The 26637-nt window shown below is 38.5% G+C and overlaps 1 protein-coding gene across 1 annotated transcript; it reads left to right on the top strand.

The window, feature by feature from the left end:
- Positions 1–6833: 6833 nt before the first annotated feature.
- Positions 6834–25243, top strand: LOC124795314 (ribosome biogenesis protein NOP53). The gene is made up of 8 exons (XM_047259286.1): positions 6834–7060; positions 16088–16264; positions 21255–21442; positions 23284–23442; positions 23645–23790; positions 23892–24121; positions 24230–24493; positions 25106–25243. The coding sequence occupies exons 1-8, from the start codon at positions 6918–6920 to the stop codon at positions 25173–25175; spliced, it is 1377 nt and encodes a 458-aa protein (XP_047115242.1). The 5' UTR covers positions 6834–6917; the 3' UTR covers positions 25176–25243.
- Positions 25244–26637: the final 1394 nt, after the last annotated feature.

The following is a 26637-nucleotide window of genomic DNA, read 5'->3' as shown; positions in this document are numbered from 1 at the left end:
AAAATTGCAGCATTAAGTCTTTGAACAAGATCCTGAATGTGGGCTTTCCACGAAAGTTTATTATCTATCTGAACACCTTGAAATCTGAACTTTTCAGTTTCGCTCATCATATGCCCTTTCTGTGAAATTAAAACGTCAGGGTTTTGTAAATTGTGTGTTAGAAACTCTAAAAACTGAGTCTTACTGTGATTCAGCATTAGTTTATTTTCTCCAAGACATGAACTGCACTATTTGGAACCAAACCAATCTTGCACACAAGATCCTGTACTACCAAGCTAGTGTCATCAGCAAACAGAAATATATTAGACTTCCTCTTAATACTAGATGACATATCATTTATATAAATAAGGAACAGGAGTGGCTCCAACACTGATCCGTGGGGCAGCCCCCACTTGACTCTACCCCAATAAGACCCCACATCACATCCATTCTCAAGATGGTGAATGATGACCTTTTCCTGTCTTTTGCTTTAGGTGAAACAATTTTGAGCTACTCCCCGTAACCGTAATGGTCCAACCTCTGGAGCAATATATTGTGTTCAGTGCAATTAAATGCCTCAGTTGAATAAAAAAATATGCCTTGTTAAATGGCTTCTAAAGCCGAACTGTACATTTGATTGCAAATCCTGTGATATAAAATGATAATTATCCTTACATACACAGTCTTTTCAATAATTTTAGCAAATACTGATGGCATAGAAATAGGTCTAAAATTATCTACATTATCCCTTTCTCCCTTTTTATAAAGCGGCTTTACTACTGACTACTTTAATCGTTCAGGAAACTGACCATTCCTAAAGGAGAAATTACAAATATGGCTAAATACAAGGCTAGCATGTGCAGCAGAGTACTTTAATAGTCTGCTAGGTACTCCATCATAACCATGAGAGTCCGCAGTTTTCAGTGATTTAATTATTGACTCAATCTCCCTCTTGTCTGTATCATAGAGGAGTATTTCAGACATCAATCTCGTAAAGGCATTTTCCGAGAAAGTTATATGATTCCCTGTACAAACTAAATTTTTTTTAATTCACGAGCAATGCCCAGAAAATGATTGTTAAATACTGTACATATATCTGATTTATCAATAACAGAAATTCTTTTACTATGAACTGACTTTATACCATTGATCTTGTGCTGCTGATCAGACAATTCCTTCACAACTGATCATATGGTTTTAATTTTATCCTGCGAATCAGCTATTCTATTTGTATACCACATACCGTTTGCCTCCCTAAAAACATTTTAAGCACCTCACAGTACTGTTTTTAATGGGCTACTGTAGCCTGATTCTGACTACTTCTAACATTTTGATATAATTTCCACTTTGTTCTACATGATATCCTTACCCCACTAGTCAGCCACCCGGGCTGCCTACCACTGCTAGTACCCCATTTAGAACGTTCTAATGGAAAGCAACTGTCAAAGATCATGAGAAATGTGTTAAGAAAGGCATTCTATTTATCATCCACGATATCAGTATTATAAACATCTGCCACTCTTGTTCCTTGACAAGGTTTAAAAAACTCTCTATTGCTGTTGGATTAACTTTCCTACATAGTTTGTAATTATATGTGACATTTGTTTGACTACAAAAGCCTTTTAGTGTTAAGATTTTTGCATTGTGGTCTGAAAGACCATTCACCATTTTACTAACAGAATTCCCATCTAGTAATGAAGAATGAATAAAAATATTGTCTATGGTTGTGCTACTTTTCCCTGCACCCTAGTTGGAAAAAACACAGTTTGCATCAGATCATATGAATTTAGATCTACCAACATTCTATTTCTTGCACAATCATGTACAAAATTGATATTGAAGCCACCACATATAACTAATTTCTGGTACTTCCTACAAAGTGAATCAAGAACCCTCTCTAGCTTGAGCAGAAATGCTCTGAAGTCAGAGTTAGGGGACCTATAAATAACAACAATTAGAAGTTTAGTTTCACTAATTTCAACTACCCCTGCACAACATTCAAATATCAGTTCCGTGCAGTGCCATGATGTGTCTATGGACTCAAATGGACTGCTGTTTTTTATGTACATAGCCACTCCCCCACCCCACAAGGAACTCTTTGAAAAACAACCAGCTAATCTGGCTGGTTGGTGGTTTAAGTGAATCCTTGCAGATCATAAAGCACAATACCTCATAAGATCTATTAACTGACTGAATTGAAATGTCGTGTCGTCGTTCCCTACTTACAGCACTGCAGCGAGTTGTGAGGACACTGTTATGGAAGACTGATAGATTGTACTGATACAGTGCAATCTCAGGGCAGGTCTGATTCAGGTTTATTACATAACTGTAGCTGCCACAAAGGGCAGAGACGCATATACAGCCAATATTTATAGGTAAAAGACACACTGGGTAGCTCTTGTATATTCCATAAGAATCTGTTTTCTGTGAACTGGGATCGCATAAGATTTTTGCACTGAAATATTCACATCGTATATGACTGGATGGCACCGAAATGACACTCTGAAAAATAGCTCAGAAAGGATTCCACTACCCAAACAAGCGCATCATTGCCCATTAGAGCAATTAGAATGTGACCAAGCAAAGAGGAGACACCTTGAGAGTAGTCACAGCTTTTGTACCAGCAAGTCATGCTGGCTGTATTATGAAAACAGCTCCAAGATTCATAGCTGACTAGTTCTTTGCATACAAGATGTGGGCATGTCTCAAAGAGAGGTACAGGAATGCTGCAGGGCCATCCCTGCCACCTATGACATTAAGAGATGCTCGACTTCTAAAGCATCCCCATCGGATGGACCTGGTCGGCACAAGTTGCCAGTAGTAAGTGGGCAACAAATGAGGTCCTTGTACTGTTTTTAGCTGGGTTGAAAAGAAAGAAAGCATCTCTGTGTAGCCAGGGCGAGAACCTATTTACTTTATGAACGATTGCAATTGCTGAAGCATTGCTTCACAAGGAGATACATCCAAGCTGTATGGAGTGTGGGATGTTGCGAGATCTTATTCATTGACCTCGTGTAATTGTTTCTGTGATTTATCGATAGTGGACTTTAGCATGAAATGAAACAAATCGACCAGAAAATTGGCAAACTTGTTACACTGTTTAACAATTTTTTATCACTGTAATGCCTTTAATTAATTACATGTCATAATGAAATATATTTTTTCACATTCAGTATGAGCATCCTATGTTTATCTAAAGAGCTACAGAACACAAATTGACTTCTACCGATCAACTGTAACTCTGTTCCCTCTTTCTCATCACTTCTTTAAACTTCTCTCTTACATTTACATTGATTAAATTAATGTTACTATACAATTAATGTTAATTTGAACTTCTGTTACTTACACATAGGTATATTTTATATTTGTCTATGAAATCACAGACTATGGATATTCTACACTATTTATTGTCTATTTTTATTTATTTTTATTTAGCTTATGGCATATAACACATCATATAGAAAAGACATAAAAATCATAAGACACAGAAATAAAGAGTAGTCACAGTGTGTAACATATAGTTGTAGATATAAAAGTGTTTAAAAAAAGTGTATATAACAAACAAAAGTTCACAAACAAACATCCAGATTTGTGACATAGTCTATTGCACTTTCAGTCGCGGTCAGAAACTCATTGGGGTCTCCTGCAAAACGACTCAGAGGGCAATCTTCCACGATGTGACGAATCGTCTGCCGGTCCGCACCGCAGTCACATCTCGGGGTGGTGATTTTACCCCACCTGTGGAGGCTGTCTGCACATCTGCCGTTATTTGTCCGAATTCGATTCAGGGTCGTCCAAGTTTTCCTTGGCAAATTGAATCCTGGTGGTTGGACATTGATGCATGGCATATTCTGCAGGCTTTGGGGCACAGATTCTCTCCACCGCATTTTCCAGAGGTTGCCATAATCCGGGTTGAGAGGATGCGTATTTTTTGCCTTTTTTAAAGAGGGGTGTCTTGAGCGCAATCTGTTCATCTCCAGGGCAGGAACATCCTTATGGATTGGCAGTTTCTCGTTGTTCAGCACTTTTCCGTACTCACGTAAGAGAGCGTTCATCTGCGCAGGTCCGGTGGGGGAATGTTGCTTAGTATAGGTAGCCAGTGTAAAGGCGTTGGCTTTATTGTTCCTGATATCATCCTCATTGTGTAGTTTAGTTGAGCATCGATCAAGCCTGTGTGTTTACTGTTTAGCCATACCGGTGCGGCATATTCTGCTGTTGTGTAGACAAGTCCCAGAGCCGAAGATCTCAGTACAGCCGCGGAAGAGCCCCACGTGGTCCCACATAGCTTCTGTATGATATTATTTCGAGTTTTAAGTTTTGCGGCTGTATTACATAGGTGTTCCTTGAATGTTAGGGTTCTGTCAAAGGTGACGCCTAGATATCTGGGGTAATTATTATGGTTTAGCTGCCTGTTTTCGAAATGAACGTTGAGCTTTGTTTTTGCTTGGGCATTGTTGAGGGGGTGTAAGGCTAGTTCGCGTCCGTAGTAGAATACTACACGTGCACCCTGGGTAACGCTAAATGAACTAGCACTAAAGGCAACCAGATAATCCAGATAATCCTGTGCTGGATCTCCTGGTAAACACATCATGAGTAATACCGACCAAATGAACGATTTATTGTCTGATTAAACTGTTGTGGGTTAACAAAACTTACCTCATTAGTTTTAAAATAACCCATAATACAAAATTACATTCAAGTGCAAGAGCAAACAAAACAACAGAATGCTATATCAGAAAAAAAGTAAATATAGATCATCGGCTGAGCCAAAGAAGATATTCCACAGGAACTTCATTTGTGTATAGCACTATACCATCCCCTTACTGTCACTGGTACTTCTCATTAAACTTGATGTATCATCCAGAATGGGCAACAACAGGTCACATACTGGTTGCTGCTGGTTTGCTGGTGGTTGGCTCTGACGACTATTGTGGCTGCTCTGGAGTGTGTGGTGATATGGCAGATGTGCTTGTCATATCCATAGTGGGTGCAACTGTGTCATGATCTGTGGTGGTTACACGAAAGGCTGGCTTAAGTGTATTGACATTGATAGCTGTCAGTGTGGCCATTATTTCGACATTGAATCTTTTGTCAGGCCTGCTAACTACATGGTATGGTCCATCATGGAGTACCTGTGGCAGGTTGCTCACATCACGTCAGAAGAAACGTAGTGACAATCACATAGCTCGCCACCACGAACAGGCAGTGGTTCAGCTGATTCCTTGGTGCCACTGGACATAGCTATCATAATTGTGTGCACAGCATTAGCTTGCATACACTTCAGACCGATTTTGGCAAACAATTTAGTTGTATATGTTGCAGGATAAACAACAAATTAGAATTAAATTATATGCATATTCATAGAGTCATTATTGGTCTTATCCACAGTACAATATAACTGAATACGATGTTTTATTGCAAACTGCAGAAATTCGTAAGTATTAAGTATGGTAAGGCTCTTTCATGAAACAAGACTCAGAATCCATTCTCACACAATTTGTTTATGAATTGTGATGTCTTCTTGAAAAACGCTCTTGCCAAATCTAGGAAATTGTTTGAAACTATATTTAATCTAGTCAAAGAAACTTTCAACAAATTCTTTATTATGGTTCCATATGCACAGTCATTATCAATTCGCTTAGCCCAGTATCGATCGGTGAAAGCGAGGTTGTGAGTTGCCATCTGTGGCAGGAGTATAGTATCGGACTTGAAGAACTAACAACGATATAATTTATTAATGGCCAAAACAAACTCCTTAGTGTATGTTTCTTATCAATTTTTTATAGTAGCCACAAAGTGCTGAGAATTTAACCACCATTTCAAAACATCGACGTTTATTTGATAACAAAAGTATATGCAAACAAATACATCGAAAATATCTATAGGAATAAGTACAGTATGTTTATCTTATCCACTGTGGTATTTTTACCTAACTAGTAATGTTATAAACAACTGTTTTTTTCTCCTTCTTTATAGCAGACTTTCTCACTTAGAATGATATTTAAATACCATGCTTGTGGAAAGACACTCAATGCCGAAGATATGGAACATTTGCAATTTGCAACGAAAACAAACCACAAAATAAAGGCCGGCCAATGGGGACCGAGCGGTTCTAGGCGCTTCAGTCTGCAACCGCGCCACCGTTACGGTCGCAGGTTCGAATCCTGCCTCGGGCATGGATGTGTGTGATGTCCTTAGGTTAGTTAGGTTTAAGTAGTTCGAAGTTCTAGGGGACTGATGACCTGAGATGTTAAGTCCCATAGTGCTCAGAGCCATTTGAACCATTTGAACAAAATGGATAGTAATGAGAAACAAAAGCACAAAGTCCACCAATATGACATGAGTGAGCGCGGGGAAAATAGGTTAACTTCCGATGTTAGCAGACGAAGACTTAAAATTATCTTGCTCAAGAAATCTTGACGTGACGTGACAGTCCATTGACGGCCTGTGTGAATGGGCCCATTTGAAATGCTTTGTGGAATGTTTTGAGATGACGTGACGTCCAGTATGAATTGGCCTTTATGTGTGTACAAGTTTCAGATGTATATGGAAATCCATATTACGCATGATACTTAACGAAAATAGTAGCTTATCATCTCTTTGAATCGGGATTACTTTTTCATTGTTTCATACACTCAATTCTTAATTGTTTTGTCATTTAATAGCGTTCCTGTCAGAGTTTCAGATATATCCGGCGAAGTATTTTCTATGGTGCGTTTCCTTTTACCTTACACATTTAAATAGAAAGAGCTTTTTTTTTATTTGCGGTGACGCTGATATTTCAAATGATATTTTTCGCCAGAGTTAGCACTTCCGTCACACTTCCACCTTGTATACTCAATGTGAACACTATCTCTTTGATTATATTGAGTGCGAACTGTGAACGGCTTTGGTATGTTTATGCTCCACCTCCAGGCTGTTGTTAAAACGTGGTCAATATGAAGCTCTTGCAGGGTAATGTTAGAGAAGTTAAGAAGAAAAAACATATTTCGAAAAAACGGAAGAAATCATTGAGGAAATACATTGACATCAAAGATGTTGATGATTTTCTTGAGGATAAACGGCTAGAAGAACGCTTGGGGTAAGAAGTGTTGCGCTGTTGTTACTGTGACAGATTTTGTATTTGCTGTGTGATTGTTATGATACGGTGTAAATTAATTTTCTTGATTACTCCAGTGTCTCTTTTGTTGCACGACAGCAGTACGTGTTGGTATTGGAATGCCAAAGCACTATTGGGGTTTTCGGTTGTGGTAAAATGGTGCACTGCTGTTCGAAATAAACTGAGTTCGCAACTACGTTTACTACTGTCACCGTTTTTGGACTAATCTCCCAGCTTGATATGAAATATCGCAAGTTTGGCCTTATAGCATTTCTCTTAGGAATGTAATGTTTGGCAATACCTGTGACAACCTAGCTGTAGGGGTGTTTTGTAGTGCGAATGATTGCATTTTCCAAGTGAAATTTTTCCTCAGTATGTGGGTAAGTTAGACTCTTTGACGACATTTTCATGCGGTGTGTTATATGAAATGGAACCAAATTAAGCGTAATAGCCATCTCAAATACCCTTCCGAATTCTGTTAGGAAATGTATGTTCTCGAACATCCTGTATTGACTGCTGATTCATTTTTTGTTTGCCCACAAAATATTGTGTGCACTTAAAAGTACGAAGTTGTTTCTGTGAAATATTTTCAAGTCAAGTTTTAGTGCTATCTATCAATAATGGGGTAATTATGGAAGCATGTGAAGTAAAAGCCGGCTCTAGATGTTCGAAACTCGATGCAGGATTTAGCTTACTCCTGCATTCAGGTAGAGCACTTCTGAACATGAGTCGTTTCTAACCAGTAGTCAATAAGTGTAACGATAAGTTGCTTCAACTACCAAATTGTGAATGACAGTATCGTAATTTGCAAGGTAAACATTTCAGTCCAGTGTTGACTTATACGTCAGTTTCCATTAGGGATCAGGCGCCTTAGTGCGACTACTGCCTACTGTTTGTACACAGCCTTGCTGCAATGCACTTTTACTGTTGAGGGCTGGAAACTGTTTGCATTTCAAGATTACAGTTCTGACTGGCGTAGCAGGAGAAGGAAATGATCTGTTAGTGCACCCATGCTTTGAATCGCCTAGAGCAGAAATTTAAAAGGTGTAGATATTAATTGTTAATCTGTGAGGGAAAACATCTATTGTGTTTTATGAATTACAGTGCATTATCCCTTTTATTTTCTAAGATGCTGAAGATGGAAGATATTCTGCTATATGTTAGTACTTACATATTGCCCACATTGCAGTTCATTCACTCAGTGTATTTCATATAATATGACAAACTGATGTTTAATGTTAGTTGTTATTGGAAGACAAAATTTCATGTGCAACATAGAAACTGCCTTGATTGTGCCTCAGTATTTGTCAGGAATGTTATAATATCTCAGTATAAACTTGAAGTCTGCCTGAAGGCCGTGGGAAACTATGAATCTTCTGTTACCACCTGTCTCCTTTGACTCGATATCACAAAAATGGCTGGTAGCAACCACTGAAAATTTGTAATAAAGTTAGATTTATTGTGCAGAACAGTTTCTGGAGGAGGTAGTAGGCCTAGTTCAGTGCTGCTCTTGAAAACGATGAAAAGTCAGATTTTCTCATATTCAGGAAGATGTATGTTGAAATCCCCATCTGGCCATCCTGATTTAGGTTTTCTATTGTATCCCTAAATCACTTAAGGCAAATGCCAGGATGATCTGTTTAAAAAAGCATGGCTCTTTTCTTCCCCCAATATGATCTTGTAGAATCTCTAATGACATCATCTGTGGAAACTTTCCTTCCTTCAAATTCATCACAATTGTAACTATGTTAATTGCTTCTTGTCCTAATTGAGCAAAGGTATATTTGTAGTATTTACAAAACATCAGTATCACACTGCCTGACAGAAAAAGTCTAGCACCCAGAAGATATAGTCAGGTGTCAAATTAACTTAATACGCTTACACAGCATTGTTGGGTACGTAAATTATAAGGTTTGCAATTCTTATGATAGATAGACCAGAGTGTTTTAATATTTAGTGTTGTCACTGGGCCTGGTAGGATACATAAGGGACATGAAGAGCATCAATTGATGGGTAATCACTGTAAAGGACATAGAATTGCTCTGAACTTGGGCGAGACAGCTTTGTCAGCACCAGATGGATTTTGAAAGAGACCTTTTCATGGGTCTCCATTTGGCTAGCTTGTCATTTTACTAAATATCCAGATTTCTGGGTCATAGGGATGTTACAGAAGCTTGATGTTGGTGTTAGACTACATCCAGAAAGTGAAGGCAGGCATGATTGTCGTCAAGGTTCCAGTTGGCCATGTCTGACCACCATAGGGGACATTTGATGTATTGTGCACCAAGCACATCACAGTCCCTTCACATATCCACCTGCCATCTGAGAATAAGTAGCATTCGTCCCGCTCCATAGATCAGACTAGCAGCAGCCGAACTAGGAAATTACTGTCTCATGCTTAGGGGCTGCTAACACCAAAACATAATTGGCTGCATTTGGAGTTGTGCTGTGACCAGGAAGTGCGTACTGCTGCTGAATGGCATCACATTGGATTCAGTGATGATCGCAGTTCTGCGCTACCACAGATTACAGTTGTCAGTGAATATGGGAATGACCTGGGGAGAGGTCTCATTCTTCCAATGTTTGGAGAGGTGCAGCAGTGTTACTCCTGGAGTCATGGTTTGGGTAACCATCAGACAACTTCAGATCACAGCTGGTAGTGACTGACAGAACTCTGACGGCACAACATTTAAAGTCACGGACATCCTGCATCTGTGTGTTGTCTCCCAATGACAGTATTGTGGATCCATTTTTCAACTGAACAGTGCTTATCTGTACATGGCACATAGCACACCTGTCTGTGTGATGTTGAGGTACATACTCCCATGGCTAGCAAGAACTGCAGATTTGTTCATGATAGAATATGTGGGACCAGCTTGGAACTTTACTCCATCCCAGAGTTGGTATCTGGGTTATCAGTGACCAGTTACAACATTTGTACGCGGCTCTCGTAAGGAGAGGAGACAATGGCTTTGACATCTTCCCCAAGCCAATCAGTGCCTGCATTCAGGCGAGAGAGGATGCTGCATTATACTGATACATGGGCTCATACTACAAACTTCTTTGTAAGTTGGACTATTGTAAACACTGAAATAATTATCACATACCTCTCAACCCATGAAGTTTCATTTTGTGTTGTCCTACCTTTCTTGGTGCTTCTCTTTTTTTCTTTATTTTTGCAGGCAATGTATTTTGTTTTAATAAATCCAAATTGTGTGAAGTAATATTCTACTGCCTACATAAAGTTGAGATGCATCTAAGTTTCAGATTCCAGAACTGTGGCTTCGCTATTATTGCTATGGTATGCAATAGGCCTACATTAATTTATGAATATCAAGGAATTATAAATCCACAGAAATGTTTTACATTAAAACAAACCTGCATCTCTCTCTTATTGCTGAAGAGGCCAGTATTTTTATTAGCCTCTTTAATGGTCTCCATATGATGTTTGCATGCTTTGCAAAGATCTTTCTGTACAATCAAATGTCATGGATTTGTGACCCATGTTATAGAATAATCCACTGTTTAGCTGAGGTTTCCATCCATAGTGTTAGCTGAGTTTGAGTGTAGGCTGTCCTACAAAGTGAAGAGGTTTCTCTAAAGAGAATTTTGTAATCAACTGGGGAAAATATTGCAGTACTCTGGAGTGTTTTAAAGTGCAACTTTTCAGGTAAAGTTACAGTGTGTAGATATATCATTCTTGTGCTTGAATTAGGCTAATTGTTTTATTCTGGTCATGTTTGTGTGGGATTTGTATCTTCCAATTGAGAAATGTGCTGGTATATGGTGAAAATCTCGGTAAAAAGTGAATTATTGACCAACACACTCGGAAACAATTTGTAGAGTTGCTGAACAAGTCTGCAAATAACTCATTTACATTATGTATTGGAACAAATTTTTGTTGTAAAATTCTTCCTATATTGTTTACAACCGATTGCGTGAGGTGTGAGTTTTTCCAGTTTTTACAGTGTACTTAGTTATTGATGAGGTGTTGGTCGTGCATTTAGCGTAAGTTAATTTTTTGCAAGAGGTTAAGTAGGTTGGATACACAGTACACGTGATCTCATTGATTGCTGTTTGATTATTCGTGCAAAGTAGTTGTTATCAGGTTGCAAGGCCAGTTACCCAGGTGCTGCTGACAAGCCTCTTCCAGCTTTTTGTATCCATGTACAGCTCCTCAACATGGGCCCTATCTGAAAGCAGACCACTTTCAGCGATGTCCTTAATTATGTCGAGCTGTCTTCTCCTTGACCACCCAACACATCTTTTCCCATTTATAGTCATTTCAAGGGATTTATCCAGACTCCGCATTTGATCTCAAACATTTTCTACTGAAACACAGCTGACACATCTGCAGAGCATCTGTACTGTCTAAGTAAGTGCCTTGGATACATTTCTTCTCGCTAGGCACTCTCGGATTTAGGATCTTGGGACACTGTCATAAGCTTTTTCTGTAGGTAGGAAGACAAGTGTGATGCTTCTGTACCTTTTTAAATAGTGTTCCTGTTGCAAAGATCAGCTAAATTAAACTGCTGTTTTTCCTAAATCCATACTGTACTTCCAGAATAGATCAATTTATTCTCCAGTCTCTTTTTTTCTCTGTTCTCCTCCAAAATTTTTAATCAGTGCGAAAGCAGTATTACACTTCCATAATTTTCAGGCAGATTTTCATTACCTTTTTGGAATAACTGTGTAATGAAACCCATGATCAAATTGTCAGGAATGTTGTTCAATCTCCAGATTGTGTTTAACAGCCATTATGTTCAGCCGCCTTGATAGTAACTGCATTTAATTTCACAACAAAAAATTAATTATTCCTGTTATTATTTGCAAACCAACTTAGTTGCCATTCTTCTCTAACACTTCCATTCTTTTCACAATACCGAGTCTGTGTTTCATTATTGTTCAGGTTGTTATCCATGTCTCCATTCAAGAGCTGTTATGTTCTTTCAGAAATGGATTACATCTTCCACTACCCTATGAGCTGATATGCTGCTGGTAACACTAGTTGCATAGAATGCAACTTCAAAAAGATAGTCAGATTGTCACATATGCTTTTTTGATTTCATGAATATAAGTGGATTGCTTTTTGAGTTTCATTGTAGTTTCACACTTTGTGTAGAGGACCAACTGGAAGCAGAACCTGTCTCGAACATTTTCCTGCACAGGCAACATTTTGTTGACAGAGTCCACAATTTGGTAGCCAGTGATGCTGTGAGTTAATCATGAGATTACTGCATAAATGAAAACTCAACATTCTCCCTGTCCCTATGTGATCCTCCGTTATTGTTTGTTGTCATGCTTGAAAGTTGTCATGGAGCTAGCTTCAGTAAACAGAAATGCTGCTCTACTTCCACATCTGTACTCCACAAGCCACTTTATGGTGTGTAGTGGAGGGTATTTTGTGTACCACTGTCCCTCCTGCCCTTTCCTGTTTCCGGTATGAGTAACGAAACACCCTGCTCTTCTTTAGACCTTCTCTATTTCCTTTACCAATCCTAACTGCTGTGCATCCCAGACTGAGGAACAGTATTCAAGTATTGGTCCAAAGAGGTTTTTGTAAGCTACCTTCTTGTCGATAGACTACATTTACTGAAGATTCTCCCAATGAATCTGCCTTACCTTTGATTATTTTTATGTGGTCATTCCATTTTAAATAAGTCTGTATGCACGATTGGAGATATTTTATGGATAGGTCTGGCTCCAGTGACTGTCCTGCAGTCTAATTATCATAGCATAGTCTTTATGCGTAATACATTTCCTTCCTCCAGCAACCTATGATATGCTGCTGATACGAGAGAAGCAAGTTCTTTCACATACTCAGTGTAGAATTGTTTTTGTGTCCCGTCAGGTGCAGTAGCCTTCCTCTGTTGAGGGATTTCATTTGCTTTGCTATCCAATGGTCACATGTTTCAGTACCTGTCATTGTGATGTTTGTGCAACAATTTAAAGGAGAAACTATATTTCATTCTTCATCAGTAGAACCACTTTCGATAAAGATGTTTAATATTATGGTTTTCTCTGTAGTCATCCTCACTTTCAGTGCCATTATGGTCACAGTGTGTCTGGACACGTCTTCAGTCCATTTACCGATTTAATGTAAGGCCAAAACTTCGTAGCATTTTCTGTCAAGTCAGAGATAGATTTTTACTTTAGAACTCATTGAACTATTCATGGATGACTCTCCTTTTACAAATTTTGGCTTCTTTCAGATTTTGCCTGTCTGCGAGGCATTAGCTACATTTAAATTTACATGGAAGCTCTTTGATTTCGTAGCAGCTTTCTAACATGGCTGGCAGGCCACAGTAGGTCGTTCATCCCTCAAAGCTTTGCTCGGCACATACCTATGTAAAGGGTATTGCACAATACTCTTGAATTTTGTATATTGATGCTCAGTATTGTCAGTGCTGGAGATGAAATTTTCATGTTGATCGCTCAAGTAATCAGAAATTTTCCTTGTCACTCTTACCAAGAAAAATATCTTCCTACCTTTTTCTATATACCCATTTACAACTGTATACGGCAATTCTGTGATGATCTTATAATCACTGATTCCTTTGTTTATATGAATTTAGTTGAAAAGTTCGGGCCTGTTGGTCACCAGCTCTTATGTTATTTTCATGAATTGGTGCTCATGTCTAGCTAATATTTGAATAAGGCAGTTAGAAAAATTTCACGCTATTTCCTGTCCCTACTAACTACCTTAATCACTTTAGTCTCTTTGCCTATAGCGTGTAATTTAAATCTCCATCTAATACTATGACATGACCAGGAAATTTACACAAAATGTTCTTCAAGTTTCCCCTCAGATGTTCTGCCACTATTGTCCCCGAGTCAGCGGGTCTATAAAATCATGCAGTGGCCATGTTTGATCCACCTTTAACACTTTCATTCACCCAAATTATTTTACATTTGGACTTCGTACTGATCTCAGTAGACATTATTGTATTTTTGATGTCTATAAACATGTGTCCACCACTGGTGTTCAGTGTATCTTAATGATATTTGTTCCAATTGGAATATAAAATTTTATTGCTATTAACATCTGGTTTCATTCAGGTTTCTGTCCCTAGTATTAGGTGGTCATTATTGCTGTTTATAAGTGAGACTAGTTCTGGGGCTTATCTGTAGATGCTCTTGCAGTTAACTGATACCATATTAAGATTTTATTTTTTTGACCTGTCATGAAGAATGCTGCACCCTTTAATCAATGGAGGTAGTATTCTTCCCCATCTGAAATTATAACATGGCTCATCCACCTTGCAGAGGAATTCGTCCATCCTAAAACACCCACATTTACATTCTGCCACATGTAAGAATGGTCATACAATTGTGTCCAATAGCGGAGGTCAACAAATCCATATCCAAGATTGTTGCAGAATTATCTGTGCCTGTGATGTAAGCCTTTGCTCTTGACCACAATCACTTTTGGTAAGATTACTGCAAAACACGAGCCCTGCTTCCACCCTACAAACAAGGCTAGCTACCAGTAGGAACTGTGGATGGGCTGTAAACCCATCTGGCATGTGTCATTCGTGCCAACATGGCCCACAATTTGCAGTGTGGTGTACCCAATGCTCTCAGTGGCTGCCAGCACAGCCTGCTCCACATCTCAGTCATGATCACCCAAGAAGTAAACAGAGGGGACCCTGGCCTTCCTTTCTGATCTGCTCGCCATTTAATCAATCCTCTGTGCCAGTCTGCTGGACCTTTCAGGAAGATTGGCCCCAGTCTCAACGATGAGGCCACCATGTGCTAATTCAGATGTAGTTTCAGCATTTGGCAATACATCTAACTTGCTGCTCTTTTTTTTTTAAGGCGTAGGGGGGCAACAGTGCAACCCATACCCACCTATGCCTTCTACACAGATTCACAATCCTGCCATTGTTCACAATGCAGTGTCTGCCAACCAGCCAGAATGCACAGATCAGAAAGTGCTGCAACATCGAAATCCCGGATAATACTGTAGGCCCCAGAGATACCAAATCATTCATCTTAGGTGGCCCAGTGCTGCTGTAGCCCAGGGCAGCAACCTCAAAGCTGTCCACAATGGCCAACAGCTTCTAGCTGCTTATGGACCATGGCCAGTTAGTCCTGCCTCCATACACAACAGGTGCAGTCCCTTTCCATCTTTAATTAATTTTCGCCTATATCACAAGTAGCACAGTCTAAATTCTGATGCTATATCATTTCTGGTTTTTACTATACTCCACTGTCCGCTCAAATAATGATATTTTTCTGATCAGTGTTGCTAATTGACATGGTATTAGGATCACATGTACAGAAATTTTATGTGACCTGTGACGTAATGATGTTAGGTTACATCATTCATATGCAAACAAAACACTGGCAGTATTTATTTTGCTTCTGTATTATTTTTAGGATTATAGGTTTTTGTGAAAGACTGATGTGAACTATTTCCAGAGATCTAGAAGCTGTTATATGTACTTACTAAATATTGAAATTCAGTTTAATTTGAAATGGTGACATCCTCATTGGGATACTGTTAGTAATACAAAAATTTTCTATCCCAATTTCAAAGTATTTTTATTAACATAACCTGTTTCAATGCTATATGCATCATCTTGAGTTTCAAAATTCTTGGTTATGAACAGCAAGTCAGCGTGACACTCTAGTTTTAAGACTCTGGAGCTGCATTTTGATAGAATTGCAGTTTAAATCCTTGTCTTGCCATGTAATTTGTGTTCTCCATGATTTCCGTAAATTGTGTATGATAAACCCACTGAGCTTGTTTCCCTACCTCTTTCATACTCCTGAGCACCTACAGTAGATCGTGAGTTGTTAACTCCAGTAATTATGTTGCTTGTATTCCAGCAAGGGATTTTTGAGTATTGTGCTGGAAAAAATTTTAATGTGAATCATGTATTTGTGTTGTATAAATTTTTGATTGAGTTCATTGTTCAGTTCTGCTGTATGTTTTTCTTTTGCCATTATATTCATATAAAGAGAATGTGAAATGCAACAAATTACCTTATTGTTTTTATACAGGGTACCATTTGAAGACCGACCAGATGAAGCCCTATTCCGAATAGAAGAAACTGCAGACAATGTTGTTGACAAACCAGAAACACATTTGTCTAAAAAAGAGGCACTTCGGCAAAAGCCTGTTAGGTGTTTCGAAATATTGCACTCATATTCTGCAGTACAGGACCCAGTTAGAAAAAGGTATGACTATAAATCAATTTAATTTACTCCTAGTCTCTGATAAGAGTTGTATTGTGGCCACCTCCTGATATTTGTGTAGATGTTGAGGGGTTTGATGATTGTAGAGCAGATACTAACTGGGATACTAGAGCACTAGCAAATGGAGCATTTGATGTGGGAGTAGGGCAGCTGCCGAAGTGGAGTATTGTTTAGTCATTGATTTGTTGTGGACTGAAGTTCAGATGTGAGCTTCAGTGAGTTGAATTTAAGGGCAGGGATGAGGTTGGCAACTGTGACATCAAATGAAATATTTGGGAGAGTACCAGATTGTTGTCGGTAAAAATATTGTTGAAAAGCTTGACAAATCATGCATGTGAGAGATTGGCGTAAAGAGTGTTTCTGTCAATGGGTATGAGGAAGATGTCAGGTGGAAGTAAGTGGGAAAATGATTCAAGGCATTGAGGGAGGTAGGTGATATCCGTTATGTAGTATTTTAGGTTCTGGGTGATAGGTTGGATGTGTTGCTCTATTGCAGCTGAGTTGTATTTGGTTGTGGCTTTGAAGCCTGCCAATGTGAGACACACCAGTATTTTTGTTTTTCTGTGTGCCATGTAGATTAGAGGGGGGATAAGAAGTTTTATGTAGGATTAATAAACTTTGTGAGAGGTATAAGATTTCTGGTGGCAGTAATGTTTTAATGAGGAACATTTTAGTATGTTGGTCAGCTCTGAAGCTGATGCAGACACAAGCTACTCACAGTGGTTGGGGATGTTTTGGAATGAAGCAAATGTTAGAGATCTTTAATAAGAGCTGCATGTTTAGATGTAGGTACGGGACTGAAGGTCAGTTCGTGCAATGGGACAGGTGACACCAGGGTGACGCCAGAGCAGAGAGGGATACTGGTGAGAGGTTGAGGATTGAATGGGGATAGCTGTAACAGTAATAAGTGTGGATGTAAGATGTAGTAGTAATGGAAGATTGTGGACCTCTTGCATAGAATGTGTTGTTGGGTCAGTGTTGTGATTGCAGCATGGAAGAGACAGACAGTGCTTTGAGCAATTCGACCAAAAAAGTGATTACAATAAAGTTTATGGCAGTCAGATACTTATGTAAAACATTTTAATAACTGAACTGCCTTTATTTTCAGTAACCCTATGAAAATTAAGAATAAATGGTTTAAAGTGGGCATACAAAGACATTATGTTGATAAATAAATACTGTGCTAAATTACATGAAATTTAAGAGTTATGCACTCCGTGAAGATATGCTGACAGTTTACCATTTGCACGAGGCTCCTACCACTTGACTAACTGGAGGCAGCCATTATAAATCCTTAAGTATCCAGGTGTGGCTGTGGACGTTTACCGTTTATCTTACTTGCAATATTTAAAATGTAAATTTAAAGAAGACATAAGAATGATACAACAGTAAATAGTCACCTCATAGTCTCTGAAATTACATCATCCGATTATTCAGTTTTCACAGAGTCCACCATACATGAAGTGACATACCGGTATACGTATGTACCTTTTTTAATATTTGAAACATTTGATAATTCTTGACAGCTGTAGCTATTGTAAAACATTCTTGCAAATTCCAGTTTAAACTTAAGGATTAAAAGAACAGATATGAAAATCCAGTTGCACAAATTTAGATAATTTTATTCTTATTTTAACTGTTGGGATAAAACCGTCTACATCTACATGATTACACTGTAATTCACAATTGAGTGTTTAGCAGAGGGTTCATGGACCCACTTTCAGACCATTTCGTGACCGTTCCACTATCAAATAGCATGTGGGAATTTTATCAGATGATAAACATTGTGTCTGCAACCCTTTTCTCTTTTTCCACATTTCATACCTTATGGATCCTCTGGATTTTTGTAAATTTCCTGTGGCACTATTTTCCAGATGATTCTAGTTTCTTCATCTGTAATAAATTGAGGCAATGCAGTGGGCAAGGCAGTAGGACTCACATTCGGCAAAAGTAGAATCCAAATGCCTTGTCCACTACAGCTACTGTGGTGAGCCGCATCAGACCAGTCTTTTGATTGAAGGCCACAACAAAAACATGGATGCTTTAATGACTTTAAATTCAATATAAATATGGATCACTAAACCACTCACTTGTGATATATTTATTTATTTCCATAAACTAATTTCCAAGTGATTTCAGGCTCATTTTCAGATCAGGCATGCAAAAATTTACATATTCATGGTATGAGCATGATGATGGGTGTTAGACATTGCTTCATGCAGCTGTATGGGTGGTATCGGTTTTAAGATCCAGCTGGCAGTTTCCATTGCCATTGACCATCTGCCACAGAATTAAGTAATATTCACTATCTATTATTGTTATACAATGATGAGGCAAAGCATTATGACCCCTTGCTTGATACCTTATTTGTCTGTCTTTGGAATGAAATTCGTCACTGATTCTGTGTATCAGGGATCCTATAGTTTGTGGATAGATTTGTGGCATTATATGTCTATGCACGGGTCATGTAATTTGCATAAGTAATGGGCCACTGATTGGCATAGGTGGTGATGGCCCCCAATAGCAACCCAGATGATTTCTAGTATTTATATCAGGTGAATGTGGTCCCTGAAACATCAACATGAGTGCACAGCATAGTTCTGGCCCCGAGACACGGATAACTATACTGCAGAAATCTGACTTTGGGGAAGTCATCAAGCATAAAGGGATGCAGTTGGTTCCCAGCTGTCAGTGTGTCTTCGATTACTACCAAAGCTCCCACCCAAGTGCAGGTGAATGTCTTCCATAGCATAATACTGCCCCCAAACAGCCTGTTTCTGTGGCACATTACTCGTTTTGAGCCGCCATTCATCTTGATGCCATTGTTTATGGAGATGACCATCGACCTACTATAACAAAAATGTGATTCACCCAAAGAGCTGACACATTTCCATTGATCGACAGTCGAATCCTGATGATCCCATGACCACTGCAATTGTAATTGATGATGTCATTGGGTCAACAAGTGAACACCTAGGGGTGGTCTTCTGTGGAGCTCCATGTTCAACAATGTATGATGAACGATGTGCTTGAGAACACTTGCGCATACACTAGCGTTGTGTTCTCCCGGCCATGGATCACTATCTGTCATATTTCACAGAGCAGACAAGTCTCTGAACCCTAAGTTCTGTGAAGAGTAGTGGACGTTCAACCATTTAGTGCCTAGTGGTAGTTTTGCTGTCCTCCAACCTCTTTCTGTAGATGCTCATGACAGTAGCATGTGAACGTTGGACGAGTTTCACCATTTTCAAGATACTCTTTCACAGGTTCTGCTTAATAATAATCGGCCCTTTGCCAAAGTTGCTTATTTCAATGGATTTCCCTGTTTGCAGCCCAATCTTTGCTAGGGTCCCCCATCTGTGTCTGCTCCACTTGCATGCTTCTGTTACCGCATCACATGCCTGCAACAGTACCAGATGCCATCAAATCCTGTGGTGGGCAGTGGTCATAATGTTTTGACTCATCAGTGTATTTTGAACCTTGAGTGTTAACCAAAACTCTGACAGCATTTATGGAAATGTAACCTAATGAGGTTTGCTTTGTTACAAAATGGCAGTAGGCTGCAGCATTTTGTTGGATGAGTGGTTGCTTACAAAGTGGAGGAATTAGCTCATGCAAAAACAGTTTCCAAGTGACAGCAAAGTATTTTATGTACAGATACTCTTTCTTGTGGGAGTTCCTTCCATTTCTTCTTTACAGCATGCTCGGAAGATTACTCCTACAGATTTTGATAAAAATTGTTCCACTTATCATCTCACAAATTGGACTCTGACAAGGAAAAAGCTCCCATCTTCCAAATGATAGAAGTTGGCCTTAAAATACAGTATTTGTAGACACTCAGTTGTTTATCATACCACACCTAATTGTCTGCTAATCAAGAGATGTACATCACCTCGGAGGACATTAATTTCAACCAGACCATTTGGAACCTTTATGAGAATTGAAGACTCCTCTTAAAGTTTCAAGGATGAAGTAACTAATGGAGGAGACTGGAAAGTAGGTTGCCCTTGGGAAGTGTGGTAACACGTAATCCTAGTTGATATCTATATTGTGGTCAGCTACTACGTGAAGAAGCTGTATTTAATTTCTGCACGTGATTGTGCTATCACAGTTCAGCTAAGCAGTTTTGAAAGCTTGAGCAAAAGTCCTACATTCATTGTCCACCCACTTCAAGAACAACAATGAGAGACAAAGAGCTACAAAAAAAAGATATTATTATGTCATTTGAATAACAAGGAAATTGCAAAAAGTTTGCAGATAAACGGGAAAGGAATGCTACTGGAAGACTGCTCTTCTATTAAATACCTTATGGTCATTTAGAAAGCTTAGTCAAAGATAGTAATATCTTCTGCTTGAGTCTTATGCTACTCCATGGCAGAATGTACTTGCTGATTGTGGTATCAGTTCAGTCACTTCATATGCCATAGATGTAATACTTCATCAGACGTGTCACATCACAACATATTGCGTCTTTACTGTCTTGCTGGAATAAAACCCCAAGACAAATGATTAGTAGCAGCCAGGCAAAAGAAGACCAAAGCCACAACATCTGCTACTCATTTCCCGTTTCAACAGCTATTAGCACAGGCACAACTCAAGGAAGAGTTTCGTGGTATCAGTTGAGGTAAGGTAATCATGCAAGATAGTTCATAGGTGTTACCCGCTAGGAGCAAGTACTTAAAATACGACCAGGCACCAGGAACTGACTGTCCCTAGAACACATGGCGGAATCATTGTTGATTGGTCAAATTAAGTAGAATCCTTTCTGTGCATTTTGTATTTGAGTCTATAAAATTATTATTGCATGTGTCTATTGCTGTATTGCCCTTACTTGTGCTTCTGACACAAGAAATAAACAAAAATTGGATGCTAGTGTATCTGTACTCTGTGCTGTAATGTTCATCCATCAACTGTCTGTCAACTATTGCTTTTACATAAGAAAATATATGAAATGATGCCATATTAATTTCAGAAATCGTGTCCGAACTCCTGAAGAGAGAAAACATCCAATTAAAAAGAAGATTGAAGAAGAGAGGAAAAGTAAAGGCATTTTGACAGCGAGAGAACTTGATGCCGCTCGTAACAGAATAATAAATGCCCAAAGAAAGTTAAACAGACCAAAGAAAGGAGAATTCTCAGTTGACTTGTGGAATGATAATGGTAAGAATAATTATTACTTTTATCGTATTGGAAAACCAAAATTTTGTTATTTTATCATACCGGAAAGTAAAAATTGAGTCATGTTTTTAATAAGGCATCAGCCCATAATTTGAAGACTTTGAGTTTCCTATTGCTCAGATACTGCATTTGTGAGTGCACAAACTGACATTGAAGGGGGCATCAATCTGTCAGTCAGTGTACATTCTACAGGATTCTGAAAAATAATGTTATTGTTATAGGGGTGTCAGTCAACAGCTTGCACCTGTTTAAAAGGAAGAAGAGGCATCAGTCATGTGTCATATCTCTGAAAATGAAGCTTACATAGCAGCCTTAATGATCTTGCATATCACACCTTACAGTGTTACCAGTAGTATTCTCAAGAAAACAATATACTGCAGTTATTGCGACAGCTGCCCATTGTTGTCAGCTGGATAGCTCCATCCAATGCTATCAGCCAACAATATGGCTGCTTTTGCTGTCTTAGTATGTAACTATGATGTATTGTTACACTTCACAATGAAATGGTGGACACTATATTTAATACATGTATATTTATTAATCACAATTTCTGAGCTTGGGGTTGTAAACACAATTGTAACAAAGCATTTGGCTTCAGCAGTCAATGTAGACACTACTTTGTATTGTGTGATCTGAAGATGGCCACTTAACACGTCGAAACCAGTAATAGATGTGTCCTTCCTTGTGATCTTGGCAAATAAAAAGTTTTCCTAAATAAAACAACACAAAAGGACTCTCTCATGTGTATAATGCAGCAGGGACATAAGTGGTGCAGAGAAAGTAAACTCAGCCTTATGAATGTAGTTTTATCAACAAGTGGAATGATACGTAGACGCAGTGAACACTTCAATGTTGTTCAAAAGTCAAAATGAAAGAGTTTTTAAAAGTGATAGATGCTCACTAGTCTATCTTGTTTCTACATAAATATCAGCTTTCATAAAATCCAAATTAAAAATATAAAGATCGGACAACAGCACTGTGGAAGATCGTATGGGGAAGTGTTACTAATGATTGCTGATACAGATGTGTTGTGCCTGCTGTCTTCAGACCACCTCATTTGTAATTGAATTGCTTGAAGATGACAGATTTATCATTTTAGTAGTGTGAGGACACACAGTTGTATTTTCATATACAGCTACAAATGAATGTTTCCAAGCCAAATTACAGTCAGAGTTTTATGTTAACCCACATCTTGCTTTGTTGCACAAGCACAGAATACAAATAATTTAAAACACTGGCTGTTGTTGTCTCTCTCTGGAGTAATGAGTCTTTTCATTTCAAAAAGTAGTTCTTAGCCACAGTTATTGACGGCACACCACCACTAATCCAAGTAGAGGCCATGAGCAAAGCTTGAGTAGCATAGCAGCAGTTGTTGTAGAAACAGTTTGTTGGCTCTCATTAGGCAGCATGCAGGCATAGTACCACAAGTGACACCTCTTTTAACTTTCCCATGTTTCCTTGCTGCCTCCTATAGAGTGACTGTCACTAGCAGCCCGGATAAAAGAGATGCAGTTTGTATGGTAGTTGAAGTTAAGTCGAGGGTGTCAGAATACAAGGATATGTTGAAGGACAAGTTCCCTTCTCCAGAGATCAGGGAAACTAATATCAAGTAGGAGGAGCTAAATAGCCCATGTAGTTTGTCACTCAAGTCTCTTGCAGTATGCTTTAGCAGATGTTGATTGTCAGTTACCAGTAATGACAGAAAAGAGAACTATATGGTATAATGTTAGAATACTGTTTGTGAAGTACTGTACCAGTCATATGTATTGTTTGCAAGTGAAGTTATTTTTGAGAACATAAAATTCAAATAATTAATTTTGCAGGTAGTAGCCAGGATAACTCACTTGGGACAGATTCTGAATGGCTAACACCCACTACTCTGGTACATACTGTAAAAAACACTGGCCGATTTGTAAAACGGGCTCCAAAGCTGCTGCTGAAAAAGCCCTTAAATGTTCCAGCTGTAGAGAACCCACATCCAGGTGAGTTCCAAGTTTTTTTCTGAGGGAATATTGACTCCCCGTATTAACCATAATTTAAACAAAGTGCCAAATGTTTCATGTGAAATGTGGCAACATTATTTGTTAGTACTGACTTTTATTCACTCTGTTGTTAACAAATATGCAAATTTATTTGTGAGCTTTTTGCGGTCTCTCATCTATCTGATTTCTTGTCTGGTTTTAGGTATTTCCTACAATCCTTCTTTTGAAGACCACCAGGAATTGCTGAAGAAAGTTGCAGATGATGAGCTGAAAGTAATAAAACAAGAAAAACATTTAAACAGAGTCACCACTCAGATGTATTCATTTGTAACTCCAGAAATTAGAAAAGTAAGATAATATAGCATTTTCAGCAGATCTTATTATTGGTGTGTGTGATGATTACTAATGTTGTTGTTTTTTTGATATATGATAATACATCTCTTGTGCAGAAAGAATGGTTGAGTGAAATGTCTGAAGGGCTGCCAGCAAAAGAGAAGGAAACCAGTGAAGTCACAGACGAGGAGAATAATGGTGATAATGAATATAAGGCTATAAATCCTCCAGCCAGGAACTTGAAAAAATCAAAACAAAAGCGTAGAAAAATGAAAGAAGCACAAATGGAAGAACTGAAACGGAAGCAAGCTATCATCGAGAAGCGAAAAATTGCTGACATATACAAGTTAGTATATCATCTTTATTCACCGTTCATCTATTTTTTGTTCCAGTATGTCATAAGTTGTTCAAATTTCATATAATATATTCCTAAAACTGTTGTATTCTGCATCAGGTTGAGGTTTGTGCAAAAAGCATTAGATACAAAGGAGAAGAAGCTTTCCAAGCTGAGAGAGAAGAGAGAAAAGATTAAAGCTCTAAAAAAGACTGAACCCAAACAACTAAGCAAAACAAAATATGAGGAGCCAAATGTGGATTTTAACTTGGCTGAAGAACTTAAAGGATGTCTTCGTGGTGTGAAACCAGAGGGAAATCTTCTCAATGATCGTTTTAAGAGTTTGCAAAGAAGAAGCATTGTTGAGCCAACAGTGAAACAGAAGTAAGTCTCTCCATCCCTCACTCCTTCCCCCTCCCCATCCCCCTCCCTCCTTCAGATTATCTCGTCTCTTTTTCCACTAGGCCCCTAACCAATTTCTCCTGTTACTCCTATCCACATGCTCAAAATATTTGGCATTAATGGTAGTCTTTCATGTGGAAGAAAATATTTCCTGCTATGTTCTGATAAATTTGATTCAGCTCTGAAACATTTTTTTATTATTATTCTGGCGATTGATTATTTGTTTTACTACAGGGTCAGCAGAAATAGCAAATGACACGAGATATTACACATTAACCGTTGATATATTTTTAACCCGTTGAGATATTCACAGTTGGATAAACTAGAAATAGAGCCCTGGTAATTCGAGCCCCAGTATTTCAAGGTTCAATGTAATTCAATCTCATCTTTAGAAAATTAAGATTTTACATGAAACTAGAGTAAAAACCTGTTTTCATGTGTTGTCTGTATGTACGTTTCACACGCTTTCGATTGGGTTATGTTTCAATAGAGTAACGCTGTTTTCAAAATGTAACTTAGTTTATTGCTAATAGTTTGTCAGTTTATTGTTGCTGTGTGTATTTTGTTTCTCATATAAGTGTGTTTCTGTTACAGGGCTGTAAAGAAAGGAAAACGTAAAAGATATATAAAGAACTCTCACAAGATAGATGTGACTGCTGCGTGAAAGGGCAATGCATGTTGATGAACCCCTTTGTAAATATATTTTCAAATAAAGGAATTAAAAAAAAAAAAACAAAAAACAAAAAAAAACACTCTTCCTACACATGTCCAATATTTTCCTGTACTTGTACTGTGAAGTCTTGCTTCTTGTCAAATTTCATAATTTTGGTTTGACTGGAAGTACCCTATTGGTTTTGATGAATGAGTTTACAAGTCTCAAAAAATGTTACTTAACTGGCCGTAGCTTTTGATTACATTGACTTCGAAGCTCCTGAAAGAATGGTAGACTTTAGTATGTGACATAAATATCAACTTGGTACACCTACCGGTTTGTGAAGTAAAGGAGTCTTCACAGACGGATGGTCAGACACAGTCATATAGCAAATGAGGAAAAAAAAAAATTGCATGAGGTAATTAAAAATTCACAATGTTCAAATTTTTTTTCCCTTATGTTGTGAAAACCTTCTTATAGCCAAATTTCAGGATGCAGGTACACCGAGAAGTACCCTAGGTTTGCCAGTCATAATACAAGGTGCATTCAAGTTCTAAGGCCTTCGATTTTTTTTTTCTAATTAACTACTCACCCGAAATCGATGAAACTGGCATTACTTCTCGACGTAATCGCCCTGCAGACGTACACATTTTTCACAACACTGACACCATGATTCCAAGGCAGCGGCGAAGGCTTCTTTGGGAGTCTGTTTTGACCACTGGAAAATCACTGGGGCAATAGCAGCATGGCTGGTGAATGTGCGGCCACAGAGTGTGTCTTTCATTGTTGGAAAAAGCCAAAAGTCACTAGGAGCCAGGTCAGGTGAGTAGGGAGCATGAGGAATCACTTCAAAGTTATCATCATGAAGAAACTGTTGCGTAACGTTAACTCGATGTGACACATCCATAACTCCCTCACCACATGTCTCCTTCAACGGTCGATGAATTTCAATTGGTTTCACACCACGCAAATTCAGAAAACGAATGATTGCACGCTGTTCAAGTAAGGAAAACGTCGCCATTTTAAGTATTTAAAACAGTTCTCATTCTCGCCGCTGGCAGTAAAATTCCATCTGCCGTACGGTGCTGCCATCTCTGGGACGTATTGACAATGAACGCGGCCTCATTTTAAAACAATGCGCATGTTTCTATCTCTTTCCAGTCCGGACAAAAAAAAATCAGAGGCCTTAGAACTTGAATGCACCTCGTATATGTAGGTTAAATGGCCATATCTTTTGATTGCATTGACTTAGACACTTAAGTTTCTTACACTGCCGAAGAACATAGAAGACTGTAGACCTTAGTATATGACAGTAATTTCAACTCCATACGTCTACACGTTTCTGAGAAGAAAATGTTTTTAACAGTCAGCCAGACAGACAACAAAGCGGTCCTGTAAATGTTCTGTTTTTACCGATTGAGGTACAGAACTTTAAAAAAAAAAAATTAGTGTTTTGTGTTTAAATGTAAAGTTA

The sequence above is a fragment of the Schistocerca piceifrons genome, chromosome 4 (assembly GCF_021461385.2).
Source record: "Schistocerca piceifrons isolate TAMUIC-IGC-003096 chromosome 4, iqSchPice1.1, whole genome shotgun sequence".
In the NCBI taxonomy this organism is placed as follows: Eukaryota; Metazoa; Arthropoda; class Insecta; order Orthoptera; family Acrididae; genus Schistocerca; species Schistocerca piceifrons.
The sequence above is the reverse complement of the archived record's forward strand: the minus strand, read 5'-3'. Positions and strand labels throughout refer to the sequence as shown.

What these genes read in the sequence shown, in the direction of transcription:
- LOC124795314 (XM_047259286.1), top strand. Translation starts at nt 6,918, where the DNA reads ATGAAGCTCTTGCAGGGTAATGTTAGAGAAGTTAAGAAGAAAAAACAT. An exon ending in TGACTTGTGGAATGATAATG is followed by an intron (nt 21,443 to 23,283) that starts GTAAGAATAATT and finishes TTAATTTTGCAG; the next exon opens with GTAGTAGCCAGGATAACTCA. An exon ending in GAGCCAACAGTGAAACAGAA is followed by an intron (nt 24,494 to 25,105) that starts GTAAGTCTCTCC and finishes TTTCTGTTACAG; the next exon opens with GGCTGTAAAGAAAGGAAAAC.